Source organism: Rhinolophus sinicus, linkage group LG15 (assembly GCF_036562045.2).
Source record: "Rhinolophus sinicus isolate RSC01 linkage group LG15, ASM3656204v1, whole genome shotgun sequence".
Classification (NCBI taxonomy): Eukaryota; Metazoa; Chordata; class Mammalia; order Chiroptera; family Rhinolophidae; genus Rhinolophus; species Rhinolophus sinicus.
The window spans coordinates 7464132-7484438 of NC_133764.1; the positions used below are offsets into that span (position 1 = coordinate 7464132).

The window sequence follows — 20307 nt, forward strand, 5'->3', positions numbered from 1 at the left end:
AAGGAAAGGAGTGACTGGTCTTGTCTACATGCCCATAGAATAGGGTCTAAGATCCAGCTCCACTGAGATTCCAACCCACACTGTCCGTGGTATCATTTCACCTCTCACATTGCCCCTTCTGCCTTGGACCTCTCCAAGCCCAGCGCCCGACTAGCCACTGGCAGCTACAAAGCCATTCCCTCTTATGCCAGTTCCTTCCTTTGAAGGCCCCTTAGCCACCTCTGAGCTGTGGGAGGAAAGAATGTAGTCAAAATGCTTAGCACGTCATTCCCCCTTTCTCCCTCCTTCCTTTGAGATAGAGCCTTGAGATTCCAAACTCTGAAGAGAGAAGAGAGTGTTGTTTAATGTCAGGCCTGGGGAAAAGAATGGGGGAAGGGATAGAAGAAAAGATGAGAAAGAGAAGGGGTGAGTGACTAAAGAGGTCAGTGAGCTGGGCTGGGTTCTGAGACCCAAATTAGGAATAGCACAGCAGACAGAGGAAGGGAGAGAGGAGATGCAGGTATGGCTGAGGGAGTGGCCATGAAGATGGGCGACAGGAAGGAATGGAGAGCCAGGGAAGGAAGACTAGATTGTCTTGGTGCTTGACTGACTTGGGTCACAGTGAGAAATCAACAGGTATTGCTGGGGAAACTGGTAGCATTCCCAGAGGTGAGGTAGATGGGTGGCTCTTGTGTTGTTCCTCCTTCCACTTTGGTTTGGGACACCCAAGAAGGGGCAGTCTCTAAGTTTGGACAAATGTAACAGGATTGTGGTTCCCCGTGCCTCATGGTAAAGGGAGTGCTAACCCCTGGAAGACAGGAGTTCTGTGAACCATGGGACAAAGAGAAGCACTCCTAGGCTTAGTCCAAAGGCAGCTTCAATACAGGGAACTCCTGGTGTCTCTATCCTTTCCTGCTTCACCGGTTCCCCCAATCCTGGGGATGGAGCCAGGGGAGCCCAGCCAATGAGGTGGTGTTCACGCCAGCACATATGTGAGGGGGTGGGGGATGCTCCGGGTCCCCAAGAGATCAGAACATGCTGTACAGAAAGAGCCTCCCTGGTATGGATTGGGACAGATGCCAGGAAGTGGAGTGGGCAGGAAGCTGGGAGCATTGCTACTCAGAGCCGGGAGTAACCAATTGTCCCTGAGCTCTTGTTTCTTCACTTTTGGCCATGCTGGGAAAGAATGAGCTTCTCTCTGCCTGTTGACGTAATATAACCACCGAGGGCACCATTCAGCTCACCCACTTCCAAATGCTACATTTGTGGGTGTTCTTACCCTGCACTGTTCTCCAAAACATGCCTGCTGAGCCGAGGCCGTCTCTTCCTCGCCTTCTGCCTCCACCATGATTGCCTTTGCCCCTTGCTCCTGCTCTCTCTCCTGTTGCAATGCACTTCCCTAGCCAATGTCGCCCTTTACTCAAGATTCTTCACTATGAAAATGTCCCATCTTTTCAGCCCATAGTGATTTCGAGGCTTCAAAGCCCTATCGCTCTTCTGTCAACACCACCCAGTGTAGTATCTACGAGATCTCTAATCATTTCACTTGAGTCGATCTTATTGATCTCCAAAGATTACAGTCTCCTTAACAGCAGAAGTCCTGTTTTCCAATTTTTATGATGCGTTCATAGTGTTGGCTCAAAGTAAGCATCCACTTAATGCTCTTTGGTTCATCAAGTAGACACAGGCCACGTCCTGTCTTAATAGCCACTCTGCCAGCTCCTGGGAAAAGGGTAACATCCAAGGAAGGAAGCAACGCAGAGAAAACCGCACTTCCACTAGATCGTGAGCTGCTCAAGGGCAGGAACCAGGTCTCATCTACCCTCATCTCCTCGCACCAGGTAGAAAAAGGAGATAGGAAGAGCGAGAGGGAAGAATGGTTCCTCCTTTTATAACCAGAGGCTGCACTTGTGTTGGCTCCTTCTGGGAAAAACCAGCTCATACTGATTCCCCCAGAATGTTACTGAGCCCGTGGAGCACGCCTCGCTTGCCTTTTCTGGCTTCTCATCCTGCTGCTGCCTCATCACCATGGGCATCCCCCAGGCTCTCCGCTTCTGCCTTCTGTTTTCCTCTTTCAGCCTTCTTGCACACATTCATCCCACTCCCAAGGTGTCTGTTACTGCTTCCATAGCGTAACTTCTATCTTCAGCTGTCACCTCCCTCTAGACTTCACGCGTACATTTCTAACGGCTTGTTGAATGATTTTTCTTGCATATCCTATGATCATAGCCAGCTCTAAACCTCCAGATCCAAATTCACCATCAATAGCTCCATCCCTGTACACACTGTCTACTTTCCTGATGCCTTAGGTGGTGTCAGGAAGACACACACCCCCCATTCTTGTAACTGATCATAGCCACCATTGTACTCATAGTTGACTCTTAGCAGCCATATTCAGTTAGTAACTAAGTTTTCTCATTTCCTTCTCCAAAATGCTTCATAGGTGAACCTTTCTTTCTATTCTCACTGTCAACGTCACCACTCCTAGAAATGGTGACGAATGAGAAATGGTATCCGCTTCTTTGAACCAATCTCTCCAATCTCTCCCGGTTTTCATTTCTCCTAGACTTCACAACCTGAAGCGTAGTGCTAAACTGTTGCTTTCATCACATATTTCCACCAGCAGCCTAGCAAGAAGGGGCATATCAAAATAGTCACTTCTGCCCCGCTAATTATAATGCTCTTCAATTGCCAATGCTGAAGCGGAGCATAATCTGACATGAGATGGCAGGTCTCTCTTTCAGGGGAGCTGTAGAATTTATATTTGTTTTGAGTTTCTCTCTCACTAAAATTTAATGATGTTTTCACTGCAAAGACAGAAGAATGACTGATAGTTCACGATTTGCATGGCTGTCTTATGTTCTATCAAGTGTTGAGGAGGCACCAAAAATAGTTTTTCTTTGAAGTTGCAAATGTGAAGTTGTGATCTGGTGGGAGGATGTTATAACCTAAGAGGGAAACATGGCTTTGTGACCCTTTAGCACTATGCTGACACTCCTGTGCTCTCCAGCTTTCAGTTTATTCCCCTGCCAAGAGGCTAAAGTTCAAAGTACCCAGTCTGGTTTTGAGTTATCAAATCTTAATTCGTTTGGGGACGATTGGTATCATTTACCAAGTTTGATGTCATTCGCAAATGGTACCTACCACAAATCGCCTTGGGCAAAGGAGCGTGTTCACCCCTTGCTATGGACATATGGAATTGATGGCTGCAAGAAGTGATCTAGATTGCAAGTGAAAATGGGTTGAGAAAGGGTCTTGGAAGATCACGCTGATATCAGAAACAGAATACTAAGGGGATGATGGTCTAAAAGTGAGAGTGACGCACTGTGGCCCTGGAGGAAGGTGCAAACCTGGCTCCTTACACATCTTTAGCTTCAATGAGTCAGTGACCATGTCTGATGCCCCGACAGGCATCAGTCGTTAGGATGGAGCTACGTGGGATGGGTGTGGAATGCAGAGCACTCTCAATCATCTCACCATGTGTAGGGGTCTGGGTAGCACTGCTTAAAATCGGATGGTTATACTGATGATCACCTGAAAAATCATAGAGAAGAAATATTTAAAGAAAAGTTCAGAGTCCATTGTCTCTCCATCATAGCAGCATGCACTTGACCTCTAATGTGCTTCTCTGAGTCAAAGGAAGCCCTTGTAAAAGGACCGGGCCTTTAGATGCCATAGAAACGAAAAGGGCAGGGGACAGTATGTTAGGCTCATAGAAACCTCCCCTGCTGCTTCTGTCTCTCTACTTCTGCATCAGGGCTTCCTCTGTCACCATGGTGACCCACCCACATCTGTGGATCTGGCTGTCCAGCAATAGAGGCTTTGATGGGGTGGGGGTGGATAGAGGAGAAAGATGGAGACTAGGGGGCATTTGACAAATATCTATATATACACGGGGTGGGGAACTGGGCAGGGGAAGTAGATTCTTCTTTAGGGAGGGGGTGTTAGAGTGTGGTTAGTCAGGAAGTGGATACCCTAACTTAAGGTGCTTGTGCCTTATGAGGCTTTGATCTGTCCTGGATCTTTATACACAGGTGTTTGGGTGCATCCTGAGATGGGGCAAGCTGACGTGAGCTGCCTGCTGTCTGGGATTGGGCCTCCTGGTTCTAGGCACTGTTCTGCCTATAAATGATACAGCCTGATATTTCAAAAGCATTTATTTTAATTAATAATGCAAATGTCCACGTAGATTAAAGAAGCCACAAAATTAGGTCATGCTTGCCAAAGCCCGGAGTTCAAGGCATTCTAAGAGTTTCTAAAACCGAATAAAGAGGTGGCTTATCACGAAAGCACACTTCAACATCATATTATTGCTTCAATTCAACATTGTATTTTTGTTTTTCATTGGTGCATGCATCTAATTTCAACTAAAGCCAGGGGGACAGAAGGCATGAGACCTTTGCATTAGTTTAGCTAAACCACAAATTGCTACTCCACCATTCTCTCAGGGCTGGATCTGTTTCCATCCCGTTATGTCTTGTTATTGAAACCATCTTTCCTAAACTTGGCATTATACTCTCTGGCTAATCATTCTCCAGCTCCTTCACTAGATCCCTTTTCCTCTTCGATTCTCTAAATATCAGTGCTCCGGAAGGCTCACATGTCTTCGGGAAGACTTGGGCTCTACCTTCTTGCCCAAACTGGTAGTTCCCAAATCTACACCTCTAGTTTGAGGTCTCACTCTGGTCTGCAGGGTTAGATTTTAAATGACTAATGGGCATCCCTTGAAATTCCTGCCCTCAGCGCAAACCACTGCAAAACCCAAAGTGAGCCTGTCATTTTATTCTCCAATGTTCAAGCTCTGTCTGTGACACTAATGTTCCATGGGCTTGGAATGTGAACCTGTAGTTATCGCTCACCATTTCCCTACCTTTATTTTGGGACTCCATATCCAGTGTGTCCCAAAATCCCGTTCTTATAGCCATCTCCTAAAACCAGGCCCACATATATCTTGTTAGAATTTCTCTTAGCTCTAATATCTGTCTATTTCTGAGACAAATCATCTTGGGTACTACCAGACAAAATGTTCCATCCCAATGGAATCGTTACATCATTCCTTTGGTTCAGAACAGACTCTTTAAGTAGCCATGGACACTGGCTACTTAAAGCCAGTGGCGGGTGGGTTTGGGCAGTAAGCCAGAATTTCTCACACGAAGGTATTCTCCTGCCCTAAGACAGAATATTAAGTTATATCCAGGGAAAATCCATTTGACAAAGGTTGAATCAATTCTACACTGGACCTCGATTTAAGCATGGAGAGAGAAACCAAAAGGGAGATAAAGGATAGATTTTCTATTTGTCCTCCAAAGGCAAGGAGAAAACCAATTCTGTTGGGGGTCTTTTGTTGTTGTTATTTTTTGATTTATTTGTTTTTAAGCAATTATGGAAGCATCAAAGAGACACTTGCAAGAAATGAGAGCATCTTGGTTGAATGGTGGAGTGTAGTAGTTAGAGAGAAACATTTCTAATCTTCCCTTTCAAAGTCTAGGTGTCACCAGGAAACTGGGATAGTTCAAATTCAGTTGATAATTCCTGGTAACCAGTGTGCGCCAGGCTCTGTGCTGAATGAACACTTTCACGTACATTTTATTTAAAAGAACTAATCTTCATAGTGATTTTCATTTGAATATATATTACTGGCCAACCAATTTCCAGTCATTGTAAAATATTCCTTAATTATTTTATTTGAAGTAATTCTATTTTTTTTAAAGATGAGCTTACAAATACAAACAGGATAAATGTCTTGAATTTAGATATTTTGTATACAAGTACAGTGCTTTTCCTTTGTTTGAATCTCACTTCAAATGTTTTGCTGACATTTAATTTTTTTTCCTACATTGGCACTAAGGAACACAATTTAAAGTATAAATATAAAATTTAAAACTGTGCAAAAATAACCATTGTAACATTTTATTATATATTTTTGTTTCCCTCCCCCTATAAATTAGCGTATGTATGTTTACACACACAGACACACACACACACACACACAGAATATTGCAGTGAATAACCTGTAGCATTTGTCACTTTGCACAAGTGAGAATTAGATTACAGCTCTTAAAATGGAGAAGAATACGGTGATTTGATCTTCATACTTGTACAAAATAACAAACATGTGAGATTATTCATTGCAACATGTTTATATTAGCAAAAGAAAGGAAACAACCTAGATGTTCATATATATATGTACATATACACACAGACAAACATGTATATTTTCCACATATGTAAGAATGCTATATATCGTATACTACTTTTAATCCGTTTCCTTTGTACTTAATGGTCAACATATCTTGAATATATTTTCATGTTTTGAAATATTATTTAAAATACTTTACAATAGTCCTTTTTGTGGAATAACCTATTGTATATTTCTTTATATAATTTAAGTGTAATATGTTTACCTAATATATATATACTTAGACATTCCCCTATTGTTGTGTATTCAAGTTGTTGGAAAGATTAATAATGTTACACTAAACAACCTTGAATACGAACCTTTGGCCATGTCTCACTTCCTTAGGCAAATAACTAAAAGCAGCATTTCTAGGTCAACATACTGCCAACTGCCTGGCGATGTGATGAAATGGATTATTGATAGATTTCCTCATATTGAACCATTCATCTATTCCTGGGAAATACCTTGTTTGATTTCGGTGTCTTATTCTTTCATTACAACACTGGATTCTGTTTGCATATATTTTTTTCATCCATATAGACGCATAAAGAAAATTGGTATTTTTTTTGTGCTAACATGTCAGGTTTATGCATCAAGATAATGATTTTTCAAAGTCAAATGAACAGTGTTCCACTTTTCTGTATGCCTTGAAACTATTAACACAGCCTATGAAATATCGGTTCTTTGGAAGTTTGAAGGAATGAAACAATAAGAATGCCTCTTGTCTTTCGGGGAGTCTTTCTGTTAGCATGGTGGTAGAGGGTTGGCTTGTCATTTTGTTGACTGCGCAACAACAGCTTTGGGAGATCGATGTTATCATCACCAATTTCGAGTTAAGGAAACTGAGGCTCCGAGAGGTTGAAGAATTTGCCCAACATGGAAAGCTGGTACACAAACCCAGGCGGAAAGGCACCAGAGCCCACATCATTCACCGTTATGCGTACTGTCTTACATACTTGGCAACGTTCTCCTTGCATATTGGTTCATTCAGGTTTTTCTAATCCTAAATTAAATTTGTAATTTCTACTTTTCTTAAATAAATCCATTGGACATTTTAAACTTCATTAGCTTAAAACTAACATTCCCTCAAAAAACTCTATATATGAAATTATACTCCTTTGCTTCTTAATTTTCTGTGTTAATGTTTTGTGGATTAGCAATCTATTCGTATTATTATTTGTTTTCAAAGAACTACCCCTTCTACATATCAGTTGTTTGTTTGTTTGTTTGTTTGTTTGTTTATGTCTTCTAATCATTATGTTATGCTTTTGAATTTGTTAATTCCTGCCTCCTAATTTTCTTTGGTTTGGTTTGTTATTGTTTTCTTATCTCTGGGCTTAAATCTTATGTCCATTTATTTTTACTCTTTTCTGTTAATATAAGGTCTTGAGCTCTGAATTTATCTCTGACACTCTCCCATGAACATTGATATGCAATGTTCTTACTGTTGTTATGTCCTAAACGATCTGTAATTGCAGCCTTGATTTTCCCTCTGACACAAGAGTTCTTGAGTAGGGTGTTACTAAATCTCAAAGTGTTTGAATTTGTTGGTTTGAACTTTTGCCATTAATGTTCTGTTTTATTGTATGGGTCAGAAAACAGCACCTGTTCCATTTCTGCTTTGGGGAATTTATTGAGATTTCCTTTGTAGGCTAATATAGGATCAAGTTTTGTAAATGCTTCATGAGTACTTAGAGAAAAGGTATACTTTCTTCTTGCAGAGTACAAAATTGACATATATTTATTAAATCAGACATGTAAAATACATTATGCAGGTCCTCCCTATCCTAATTCATTCTTTGCCTACTTAATCTGTCAAAGACTGAGGGCGGTGTACTAAGGTCTCCCACTACTATTGTGTTCCTGTCATTTTCTCTTCATTTTGTTATAGAATTGGTTTTATGTATTTCATAGTTACATTATTCCGCACGAAAAGGCTCCTGATGTTTATGTCTTCTTTGTGGCTTGCACCCTTTATCAACATTAAATAACCCTTTTTGTCCTATTTAATGCCTTTTTTGCCTTTAAGTCCTCTCGGTCTGATATTTATATTGCCAAGCCAGCTTTCTCTTTGTTTGCATTTGCCTGATAAACTTTGCCTATCCTTTTATATCTAACCTTTCTGTGTCGTGTTGTCTTATGCTTGTCTCTTGACAGGAGCATTCGATTTTTAAAGAAAATTTACCTATGTGCTTTGGCACTTTCTGGGTTGCCATGATAGTTAAAAGTGAGTCCTTCCACTCAGAGAACTGTCCTCCCTTCTATCGCACTGTGTGCCATCTCCCTGTTATAGTTACTCATGTGTATGACACTATGACCCTGCTCCCCTCCACACAGCCCAAACTCTGGGTCATGGTCGATCTGGTCATGTGTTAGTACCTGAGTCCACATGAGCCAATTAGACCTCCTTCTCCAGAAATTAGGCATCATTATAAGAGATAAATTTGCCCTCTCTGTATGGCTGGACCCATGTTACGTAAACCAGGTAATTGGCAGTCTTGTGGATTTGGAAGAGAGAAGGTAGGTCTTTAGAGACTGTGGTACATCACATTTTATATTAATGTAATATATTATATTTCTAGTCCCACAGGCTGTCCCAGAACTTTCCCATTCCCCCAGTAGATAATGTCCTCCCTCTTCTTTAAACTGGAGGGCCGTTCTGACTGCCTCAGTGAGCTCAGGGATCATTCATTGCTGAGCAGAAGTAACACTGCATGTCTTCCACGGTGAAGTTGCAAACGGTGCTCCGGTTTCACCTGGCTCTCTCTTTCAGCACACTCAACCTGGGATGCCAGAAGTCCAGGTCACATGCAAAGGCGACAAGCTCCAGCAAAGAGATCCATCAACCACCAGCATCCACTGCCAGACAGGAGTGAGCAAGACTTCAGAAGGTTCCAGTTCCCCACCTGCCCACACTGAAACAAGTGGAGCAGAGGCGAGCTATACCCACCGAGCCCTGCCCAAAATGCAGATTTAGAAGCAAGGTAAATGTTCCCTTTACTGCACCGTTTTCTAAAATTAAAATTTTTATTTTGATATAATTGTAGATTCACATGCAACTATAAGAAAGACTACAGGTATCTTGTGTACTCTTTAGCCAGGTTTCCCAGTGGAAACATTTTGCAAAACTATAGTACTGTATCAAAACCAGAATATTGGCGTTGATACAATCAAGGTACAGACCATTTCCTTCACCAGGAGGACTCCTCCTCGTATTGCCAGTTTGTGGCCAAACCCACTTCCTTTCTGCATCCGCCCCCTCATTAACCCCTGGCAACCGTCAACATTCACCTGTCCATCATTTCTACATTTCTATAATTTTGTCATATCAAGAACGTTACATAAATGGAATTATACAGTATGTAATCTTTAGGATTACATAATACTCTGGAGATTCATCCACATTGTTGCATGTATCAGTAGTTCATTCCTTTATATTGTCCAGTAGTTAATATTCCATGATCTGGATGTACCACAGTTTAACTCTTCATCTGCTGAAGAACATCTAGGTTGTTTTCAGTTTTGCAATATTACGAATATTGCAAAGCACTCATAATAGGTGCAATATTATGACACATGCAGGTTTTCGTGTCACCATAAGTCTTCATTTATCTAGGTTAAATGCCTGGGAGTGCAATTCCTGGGTTATATGGTAGTTGTATGTTTAATTTTTTTAAGACTATGCCAAACTGTTTTCCAGAGTGGCTATACCATTTTACATTTTCACTAGCGATGAATGAGCGATCCGGTTTCTCCACATCCTTACCAGCATTTGGTATTTGTCATTATTTTTTATTTTAGCCATGATAGCTACACTGATACCTCATTGCAGCTTTAATTTCCATTTTCCTCATGGCTAATGATGCTAAACATCTTTTCACGTGCTTATTTTTCATCTGCAAATCTCCGGTACAATGTCTCTTGATTGCTTTTGCCCACTTCCTAATCAAATTGTTTGCATTTTTCCTGTTAAAATTTGGGAGTTCATTTTATATCCTAGATAATACTTATTTGTAGGATATATGCTTTGTAAATATTTTCTACCACTCTGTAACTTGTCTTGTCATCCTTTTAACAACATCTTTGCAGAACAACAGTTTTAACTTTCATGAAGTCCAATTTATTAATTCTTTCTGGAATGGCCATCAGAGCTGTCATCGTATTACCCTTGATGTCCTGAATGTCATCAAAATGTCTTCCTTTCAGTTTTTTCTTTATCTTCGGGGAAAGAAAGAGGTCACTGGGGACCAGAACAGGTGAGTAGGGAGGGTGTTCCAATACAGTTATTTGTTTAGTGGCTAAAAACTCCCTCACAGACAATGCTGTGTGAGCTGGTGCATTGTCGTGATGCAAGAGCCATGAATTGTTGGGGAAAAATTCAGGTCGTCTAACTTTTTCACACAGCCTTTTCAGCACTGTCAAATAGTCAACTTGGTTAACTGTTTGTCCAGTTGATACAAATTCATAATGAATAATCCCTCTGATATAAAAAAACTTAGGAACATCATTGCAACAAGTTCGCAAACTTAATTGTCAGACCTCGTATATACAAGAAGTCTTACAAGGATGTTGTTAGGAAACGTGTTACACCTATATATAATTTTGGAGAATTAACATGTTTATTTGGTTCAGTCTTTCAATCCATTGGCATAATATGTCTATTTATCTCGTACCATTCGAATTCCTTTGACAATAACTCCATGTGAAGACTCCCTTGTGCTCACAATCAAATCAGGCACTTAAGGGAACCTCTAGAACAATGTTTCCAAAACTGGCTCCAGGTGATCTTGTGGATTCCTTAGAAGTGCCTCAAGGGCCACTGATTAAGACATAGAGTCTATTCGATGGTGTTTTAGCACTGTCTCCCCACTTTCACCTCCCCCAGAGGAGCTTGGTTTTCATCTGTCTTCTGTATTGGGCCATACTTATTTCTTCTACCTCAGATTTCATTTGAAGAAACAGTTCCAGTGCTTATACGTTTAAAAATCTACCGATCAGATTCAACTACTTCATTTTACAGGTGAGAAAAAAGGCCCAGAGAAATGAGGTCACCTGACCAAGACACAAAGTTGGTGGCAGAGAAAGAACTAGGTCCTAGGTTGTATTTTTTCACACTGCATCGTTGACTGAAAGTTTGCATGCTATCTGCAAATCCTCTTTTGTGTTCTCCAGCAGAGCTTCCAAGGAGCTGTGCATTTTCTGGTGGCTCTGCCCCACTTGGCTAGCTGCATTTGGCACTCAGTGTATATCTGACTTCTCTTAAACACTCTGAATTCTGGGGGTGGGGATAGGGGAATCAGAGAGTGGTTCTAGGTCAAATAAGCTTTTGGATTTCTACACACTATGTCCTTCCTCTTGGATATTCACCATGCATGTTAAAGGCTCTGAGAAGTCTAGCCATAAACAACCCATTTTATTAGGTATTTGACAATGGAGAATTTTTTTCCCCCCCTAACACAATCAGGATGCCGACAGGAAACAGATACACATCCAGGGGGTATTTTAGGGGGCCTTTAATAAAGGGACTGTTTTCAAAGGTGTGACCAGGATGTGGGGAACCCATAATGGATCGTGCAGTGCCCTGGCACTAGTAAGAGTGACGAGCTTTATCCAAACCAGGCCTGAGTGGTGAAGGAAGGGCATGGCTTCTGGAACCAAAGAAGGAGAGAGCTGTGTAGACAGGACCCTCTGATCTTTGGTTAAGAGGTACAGCCAGACCTCATGAATGTCTGGGGAGGCAGCCTGGGAAATAAGTATGCCCCATCTTCACTCTGCTCCATCTCCATGATCTCTTTCCAGTGTTCTCCGTTTGCCAAACCCAACTAACACCCATAGAACAAGAGAGCCCAAAGAAGCAATCCATAAAGCTTAGCACCCAGGAGGCACAGTTAGGGTAGAGAGTTGATATGCAGAGTCAAATGGAAAAACTGTCCAGCGTAGACTTATTAACCCACTCTGACAAAAGCTACTCTAGTACGTTCCAAAGATGGTCTATGAGGGTTTAGGCAGATGGTGTTCCAGGTAATGGTTCGAGTTGGGGGTATGTGGGCAGTTAGGTTTTGATGCAGAATGGAGAAAAGCAGAATTCATGAAGTAGGAAGAATAAGAAGGCTAACAATTCAATGATTTTATCTCGAGCTCCTCTCTATGGTGACATGTATATGGTCTGTTAGATTTGGCATCTTGTCCCTCCATGGACTTATCAACGGATCACAACTACACTCCCTCAATTACCAGCTTCTCCTGTCCATCCCCCTTCAGTGAGTCCTGGGTCTTGGCACCGTGCCCACTCAAGACCATCAGCCTCCTTATGGATTGGGCTGGATAACATAACAATTAATTCGTGCTCAGGACTCATCGATCGATATACTGACAAGACTATAAATTGACAAAACAATCTCCATCTGAGCTCCAAGGCTGCTTGAAGGAAGCAGAGAAGCAAGGTGGGACCCTCTGCCCACTGAGAGCTGTGGGCCACCAGTGGTTAACAGCTCTCTTAGAATCAGAGTGTACCCCCTTACCTCTGCAGCTGGAAGGTACTGGAGCTGACAGTTTCCTCACCTCGGTGTCTGGTGTAACTGCTAAGGGAAACGGCTAGTTTTCTCTGTGGAGCAAATAAAGTGTGTGCATATATATGTGTGTTCATGCATTTATGTGCCTGTGTATGCCTGTGTGTGTGTGTGTGTGTGTGTGTGTGTAATGGGCAGAAGGTGAAAGAGAAGAGTGATTTGGTGTTGAATATTCCTGGTGATAATTCAGTGACAAGTGTAGCAGAAGTAATTTCTGTTTAATGAGTCATAGGAAGGTGGTGGGGTACAAACAATACCCAAAGACGTAAACAATGACTTGATCAATGGGATCCTCTGAGTACAAAACAAAGAGGTGATATGCATATTGATTATCGATTGTCAAGCCTCAGACCTCGTCATCACACCCTAGAATTGCTATGATAATCTCCCAATTTCCTCCCTGCCTCCGGTCTCTGCCTCTTTGGGTCCATTTTGCATACTTCTAGATTTGTCTTTCATAAATGTGAATTTCATCCATGCCTTTAGCCTGCAAGTACTACAAACTACCAATAGGTTAAAGCTTAGATGCCTGAGGCAAAAGACTTTTGAACTAGTCGACCTAAGCATCACCTGAGGAACTCAGAAAGAAAACTCTGGGCCCTTTCCCGATCCCATGAATTAGGATTTAGGTGATCTGAGACAGGTCCCAGGTGGTACTCCTGCAGCTGGAATCTGGACCCAACTTTGACAAATATAGCAGATGTCACTGCATTTTCAAGCTGCCCATGGTCTGGGCCCATGTCATCTCAACCAGCACACCAGGGACCCATATGGACTGGTTTCCCTCTGCTAGCCCCAACCCCAATCACTACCTCGGTGCTTTGCTCAGGAACATCTTCCAGCTAACTGGCTCTTCTCCTCACTTCCCCCAAACCCTTCCAATCCTTGAAGACAAAACTCCAGTTGCATGTCCATAAAGTCACCCTCAGGTCCTCCAATGCACAATGATGGTCCTTGCCCTTCTGATAACTGGAGAATTTATTATCTCCACCATTTGCTTTTGGTGCTTAATCATATATTATCTATCTATCTATCTATCTATCTATCTATCTATCTATCTATCTATCTATCTATTTTTCACTCTGTCTCATTCATTAGATTGTTCAAAGACGATTACATACTCCTGTATATAAGGCACTTCTCCCATCCTATTAATACGTTGAACATTTCTGGAGGTGGAGGTTGATCACCCTTCTTTGTGTTTACCTTAACACAGTACTCCCTCGCTGGGCCCCTCGGAGGCACTCAGACAGTTGTTAGAACAATGAATGAATGAGTAAATGAGTCAACTCTTGAGGCAGCAGAAAATGGGCAAGAAGCCATGGTGATGATACTTGATTGCCTATCTTACTTTCTCTCTTCTTGTCCTCTACCCCTCTTCTTCAGGCCCAGAGTGGCAACTTGTCTGGGCCTGTCGCCAGGCTTGTGGGTTGTACTAGTTTACATGAGTCTCAATACAAGTAGGGATGAAGGAGTAAGGCACCCTGCCTTTCCACCTCAAATCTAACCCACACTGCACACTTCTTCTTGAGAATTAGTTGCTATTCTAATGCTTCCTTATACAATCATTTTCATCTTGGTGACACGAAGAGGTCAACATAGAGAGGCAGGCCTGTGAGTCATGGTGTCGGACGGTGGGACTCCTCCCAAGATGACTGACTGGTTGGTTGCCAAGGACATCATGAGCTCATCAATCCCTGCGCTGCTGTCCATTCTCCCTCCTTCTCTATGTCTCAGTCGTTTCCTCTGACTGCAAAGGCTTTGCCCCGTGGTCTCCTCGGTCCCACCACAGAGATCCGGCTCTGCATGAGTGCCTCCCTAGCGGGCCTGCTCTGCTTCCTCACTCCTGGCAAGGCTTTTCGTTGTCAATTCTGCTGAAAGAGCAGCATCACATGGGTTGTCATGCCCACACAGGAAAACAATATGTCTCCTGCCAGTTTCACTTAAAAAGACAAACTTAGGTTTCCCTGGGAGAGCTGCTTGCCGCCTGCTGTGATCCGTTTCTTCAGGACAGCTTTGGCTCATCCGAATCTGGAGGCCCTGGAGCTGTGTCTGTTCTGCTCGTGGTTATTGTAATCACCACAAAAGGAGTATTTACCATCCCTTTGACTCCAGGGGACCAGTCATCCTTCTGGCAGTGAGGACTGAGCGGATCCCGGAGAGCTATTTAAATCATAGCCATGGAAAGTCAACCTTGTAATGCCTGGGAATTACCTGGGAGTGGGATAGAGTGAGTACCAGGTGTGTGATGAGATGGATCTGGGAGAGGCGAGGTACTCTTGGCCACAGACACTGGGCCAAGCTGGCACATCAGGGGGGCTCCCTAAGGAGGTTTAAGAGCTATGATATTCCCTCAGAAGTAGAATGTTGTGATATTCTATGGCAAATTTCAGACTCTTCTCACCCCCACTCATAGGCACCCCATCCTACAATTTCCCAAGCTTCATGTAGGCACCCGACACATCTACTGAGTGACACAAAGTGTCTCAATATTGCAAAAGGTAACTCTATTAGAAATAACTAGAACAGAGGGATGATTGATATTTAGAGGGCATGCAGCCTTTTGGGAAACCCCAAAATATCCCAAATAAAAAGTAGGTCACCAGAGAATCTGAATCTATCCTTTAACTACTTACTATAAGATATGAGTGCATCTGACATAGTATTATATTTCTCATTAAGAAGTAAAACATTTTTTGTCATCTGGGTCCATTTTTAACCTCTGCATTTGTCCATACCAGCTGGAGGACATTCTAAGCCTGGTGTGTGGCCCAAGAAACCACACACATTGCTATCCCAGTATAAATGGAATTTATTGTGTTTGGACAATGACAATCATCTTTTTTCTATTAGCTACCATTTGTTGTAAATTATTGGGCTAAGTAGTTTATAAGTATCATGTCATTGAAACCTAATAATGATTCTATGCAGTCATTCGCATTTTATAGATGACGTTGAGTGGCCCAAGGTTGCACAGAAAATAAGTGTGTGAACCCAGATTCAAACTCACATCTATATACCCGCAACCCAGTGCTCTTGAACTCTATCCTATACTGTCATTTTGCGAGAATGTGCAAACATAGACTCATCCACAGCATCAACTACAGAGTTACCGTTGCTAGAGGGGACTGAGTTTCTAGGCGGATCTAAGTTCTCTTGATTAGCAAACTGGTAATAAACAGTTGATGCTTGGAGAAAATCTCCTACAATTTCTAATCCGCAGGACCCATTCTCACCCTCACCCTGTGCCCCTCTATGAAGGCTATCTCTTTCTCAGCCCCAAGCAGTGCAGCTCTTCCTTGTCTGTCCATGCATTTCCCCACTGATGGCAATATTACACCTGTCCATTGCAGCCTTTCTGTTCCTTCACCTGAAAACTGTCATCCAATCAGTTCATGAAGCTTAGCAGAAGCCAGCCACATTGCTAGGGACATAGGAAACCAAGAGCTTAGGCGGTCAGTGCTGAGGACCATCACGGAGAGCAGAGCTTCCAGGCAATGAGTCATGGAAGTGAACATGCCTACTTTCCTGACTATGACCTTCTTAGTCCCATCTACTAGGCAGTCATAAGTTATCACTTTTCTGCACTCTGATTCTTCTCCCTGGAATGCCTCTCCCCTTTTGCCACCTGCTGAATTCTTACCCATCCTTCAAGGCCAGCTGAATGACTACATCTTCCACTGCAGCCTGCTCCAGTCCCTTCAGCTGCAGGTGAGCTCTCCTCATTGTGAATTCTCTTACATGCTGTAGTTTCTTGGGGTCACTTACCACTTTCTGCATTGTATTATAATTACATATGTGCATGCCTTGCCTCTTCTAACCCACGGTAACTGTCACTGTAAGTTGATGATGGTGAGTGATAGAGGATTCACCTTTGTATTTCCCAAGTTGTCTAACAGAGTGCTTTCACTCAATAAGCATCTATTAGAGGAATAAAAAGGTGGATCTGACACAATCCTACTTGCACACAACAGGTGTTCAATACATATTTTGAATCAAATAATAAATACTTGTATATATAATTGCAAGTATATACACATGTATATATACATATAATTTTATATATATAAAATATTTTGAATATTTTTGTGTAGTATGATTAGGAAGGCTTCATAAAGAAGGTAAATCTTAAACAAGGCTGTAAAAGAGACTTGATTTTGGATAGGGGATGGGAAGGCACTTCTTTTGCATAAAAGAAGTCGAAGGATAAAGAGGGTGCAGCTTGCAGGACAAATGCTTAGCATTAGATACAGGGCATATGCTGGGGAAGGTAGCCATAAAGGTGGGTAGACGTAGGTTAGATTATGGCAGTTTTTAATGGCAGGTTGACTTTATCCTGAAAGGCTATTCGTTCCCAAACAGGAGGATGATATGACAAAGTCCTTTTTTCCTAAGGATTGATCAGTGGGAAAGACTAGCAGGAGGAAGGGAAATCAGTTTGGAGGTGTTAGGAACTGAATGTTTGCATCCCCTCAAAATTCATATGTTGAAATTCTAACTCCAATGCGATGGTACTTGGAGGTAGGTTCTTGGGAAGGTAATTAGGTCACTAGGGAGACCTCATGAATGGGAATTAATCCCATTCTTTATAAAAAGAGATCCCAAAGAGCTCTCTAGTCCTTTTACTGCCAGGTGCAGATCCAAGAATTTGGCAGTCTGCAACCTGGAAGAGGGCTCTCACCAGCCCCCGACCATGCTGTCACTCTGATCTCGGACTCCAAGTCTCCAGAACTGTGAGAAATAAATCTCTGTTGTTTATAAGCCACTCAGTCAATGGTAATTTGTTATGGCAAAGGGACAAAGACAGGAAGCTACTGTAGAAATGCTAGTAGGAGATAGTGGGAGCTGAATCTACTCTGAGATTCCAGACCGAGGTCAATTTAATGTATAGTCTTCATGTTAATGAGCAAAGAGCCAGGTAGAAGATGTAAAGAGGGCTGATGATAAATACTTGATTACATTTTTTCTTTGGGGGACTCATTACTGCTGGTTGTTGGTTTCAGCACTTGTCTCAGGCAGACCGGCAGGCTTTGGGGCTAGCAGGTAGAGCTCAACTACGATGATAACCACGACCCAAAGCTGCTGTCCACACTCACACAGTATCTCGGACCCCCAAAAAGGTCTCTCTTTGGGGCTCTAAATGAAATGTGAGAAGGGGAGAAGCGGGGAGATGCTGCATACTCTTCTCCACCTCTTCCAGAAAGACCATCCTCACCTCCACCAACACAACCTTTGTCAGGTATCTGTGTACTCAGTGGAGAGGGATGTAGAGCTCCCTGGAATACTCAGGGGAGACCCTGAAGTCATCATGTGCTGAGACTTGGGATATGTGTGATAGAGAAATCTGCAGGGCTTGGAATAAAATGAAAATAACAACAACAAAAAAAAACCCAAAAAACAAAAACAAAAAAACAACCAAGCCTTGCTAGAATGGGAAAGGGCATGGACTATTCCTGGAGCCGTTGATGAGTGTCAATGTTATATAATATATAAATATAACAGACTCAATAAACTTTAGGGACCGTCTATGTTTTTACATGTATTACTCTATGTAATCTTTACAACAGCTCCTAAGAGGCAGGAACTAATATTATCCCCATTTTATAGATGAAGAAACGGAGGCACGGAGCAGTAATTTGCCCAGATCACAGGGCTGTTGATCATGGCACAGGCTTATGAACCCAGACAGTTGAGTGCAGAGCCACCATCTTAACTCTCCCTAACCAGATCTGACCTGCGGCTTTGTTCACAGGTACTTCACAGCTGATCTTGTCATGGGCACATTCAACTCAGATCAGTTACTAAGACAACAGAAAAGACTTTATTGGTCTCCTGGGAATCCTGGCCATAAGACTATTGCAGTAAAATCACAAACATCAGCTGATATCCCCAATGGGGAAGAAAGGACAATTAATAAACTCACCATTTGCTGCACAATTCCATAGTGAAGCAAGTTTGCTTGTCAGATTTGGAAATGTGTTCTGTCATCATAGAGTTCAGCTCCCTTGCTATGAAACATACCCTTGCTTTGTTTGAAAAATTTACACACTGTTTCTTTTCCTCATTAGTATGGAAATCCTTCTGCAAAGAACTTCTTAAACAAATGACTAGCCTTGACAACAGACATGCCAATAATGTGTGAGAACTGGAAGCCATGGTATTCTGAGACCTTCAAGTGTGATAAAGCAAGAGGATACCTGAAGGAGGCATTCCACTTCTGTGCTCATTTACTGGGCTCTTGGAAGTCTAGCAGTATCTCTGTCTCCCCTCTGAAAACTACTCTAGTTGTTGCTGGTTTTAATTTTTGTAAGCTATGTAATTAATACATGTAAATGTGGGAAAACTAGAAAATAAAAATGACCTAAGAAAAGATGTTTATTTTTCCACAATAGATGGGCTGCTAAATAAACTGTTTGATGATGTGATATTTCAGTGACAAAATACTTTGAATATTTTTCAAAGTCAGTAATGAACTCTTCTATGATGATTGTAAATAGCAGCTTGGCATGCAGCCACATAGATGCATCATAATTGTTGCAGGTTTTTTGTAAACCAGTGACCTATTGTTAGGTATTCAAGTTGTTTCCATTTCAATGATAGTATAAACAATACTTTATACTTTTGCAGGCAAAACTTTGTGTGAGTCCTTACTGGTTTTCCCTAGGGAAAATTTTTAGAGTCAGAATTTCTAGGTTAGAGGGAATGTAATTTTAGAGATTCTAGTTTAATTTCTCATCTACAATGTTGTGCTGATTTCTACTTCTTTCAATTCTGCATGAGAGTGCAGTGCCCATTTCCCTCCACTCCGAGTAGCACCAGGTAGTATCTTTTTCTTCTTGGGGGAAGTAGTTTTTGCCAAGTTGAAAAAGTTGTTTTTCACTGATTACTAATGAGATTAATAAATTTTAAAAGTTTCCCTGTGTTTGACAGGGGAAAATATGTTTGATATGTTTGGATACGTTTGATAATTTCTTTTGTTCATTTCTCCCCATTGGGGTGATTATCTTATTTTTATCCTTTAAATTTTGTTTTAAATTTATATTGTTAATAAAATATAGCTAACATACAATATTATGTTAGTTAAAGGTGTACACTACAGTTATTCAACATTTATATATCAAGAGAAGTGGTCACCATGATAAGTCCAGCAACCATCTGACACCATACCACGTTATCATAACATTATTGACTATATTCCCTATGCTGTATGTTACATCCACATGACTTCTTTGTTTTATACCTGGAAATTTGAACCTGTTATTCCCCTTCACCTTTTTTACCCCCCTTTAAAATTTTACAATTACAGCTGACATTCAATATTATTTTATATTAACTTCAGGTGTATAGCATAGTGGTTAGTCATTTACATAATTTAGGAAGTGATCACCTGACTAGTCTAATACCCACCTGGCACTATACATAGTTATAACCATATTATTGACTACATTCCCTATGCTTTACTTAACATTCCCATGACTATTTTGTACCTACCAATTTGTATTTCTTAATCCCTTCACCTTTTCACCCTGCCCCAACTTCCCTCCCATCTAGCATCCAATAAATCTAGTACCCATCTGACAC

The 20307-nt window shown here is 41.7% G+C and overlaps 1 protein-coding gene across 4 annotated transcripts in view; it reads right to left on the reverse strand.

Annotated features, from left to right (window-relative positions):
- SHISA6 (shisa family member 6) overlaps positions 1–20307 on the reverse strand; it is a 304147-nt gene that overhangs the window by 8462 nt on the left and 275378 nt on the right. For 2 of the 4 annotated variants that reach the window (XM_074319590.1, XM_019755213.2), the window contains one exon: positions 3457–3513. The exons of the other annotated variants lie outside the window; for them this stretch is intronic. In XM_074319590.1, coding sequence (XP_074175691.1) covers positions 3457–3513 — 57 coding nt within the window. The remainder of the gene's footprint in view (positions 1–3456; positions 3514–20307) is intronic. 4 annotated transcript variants of the gene reach the window in all.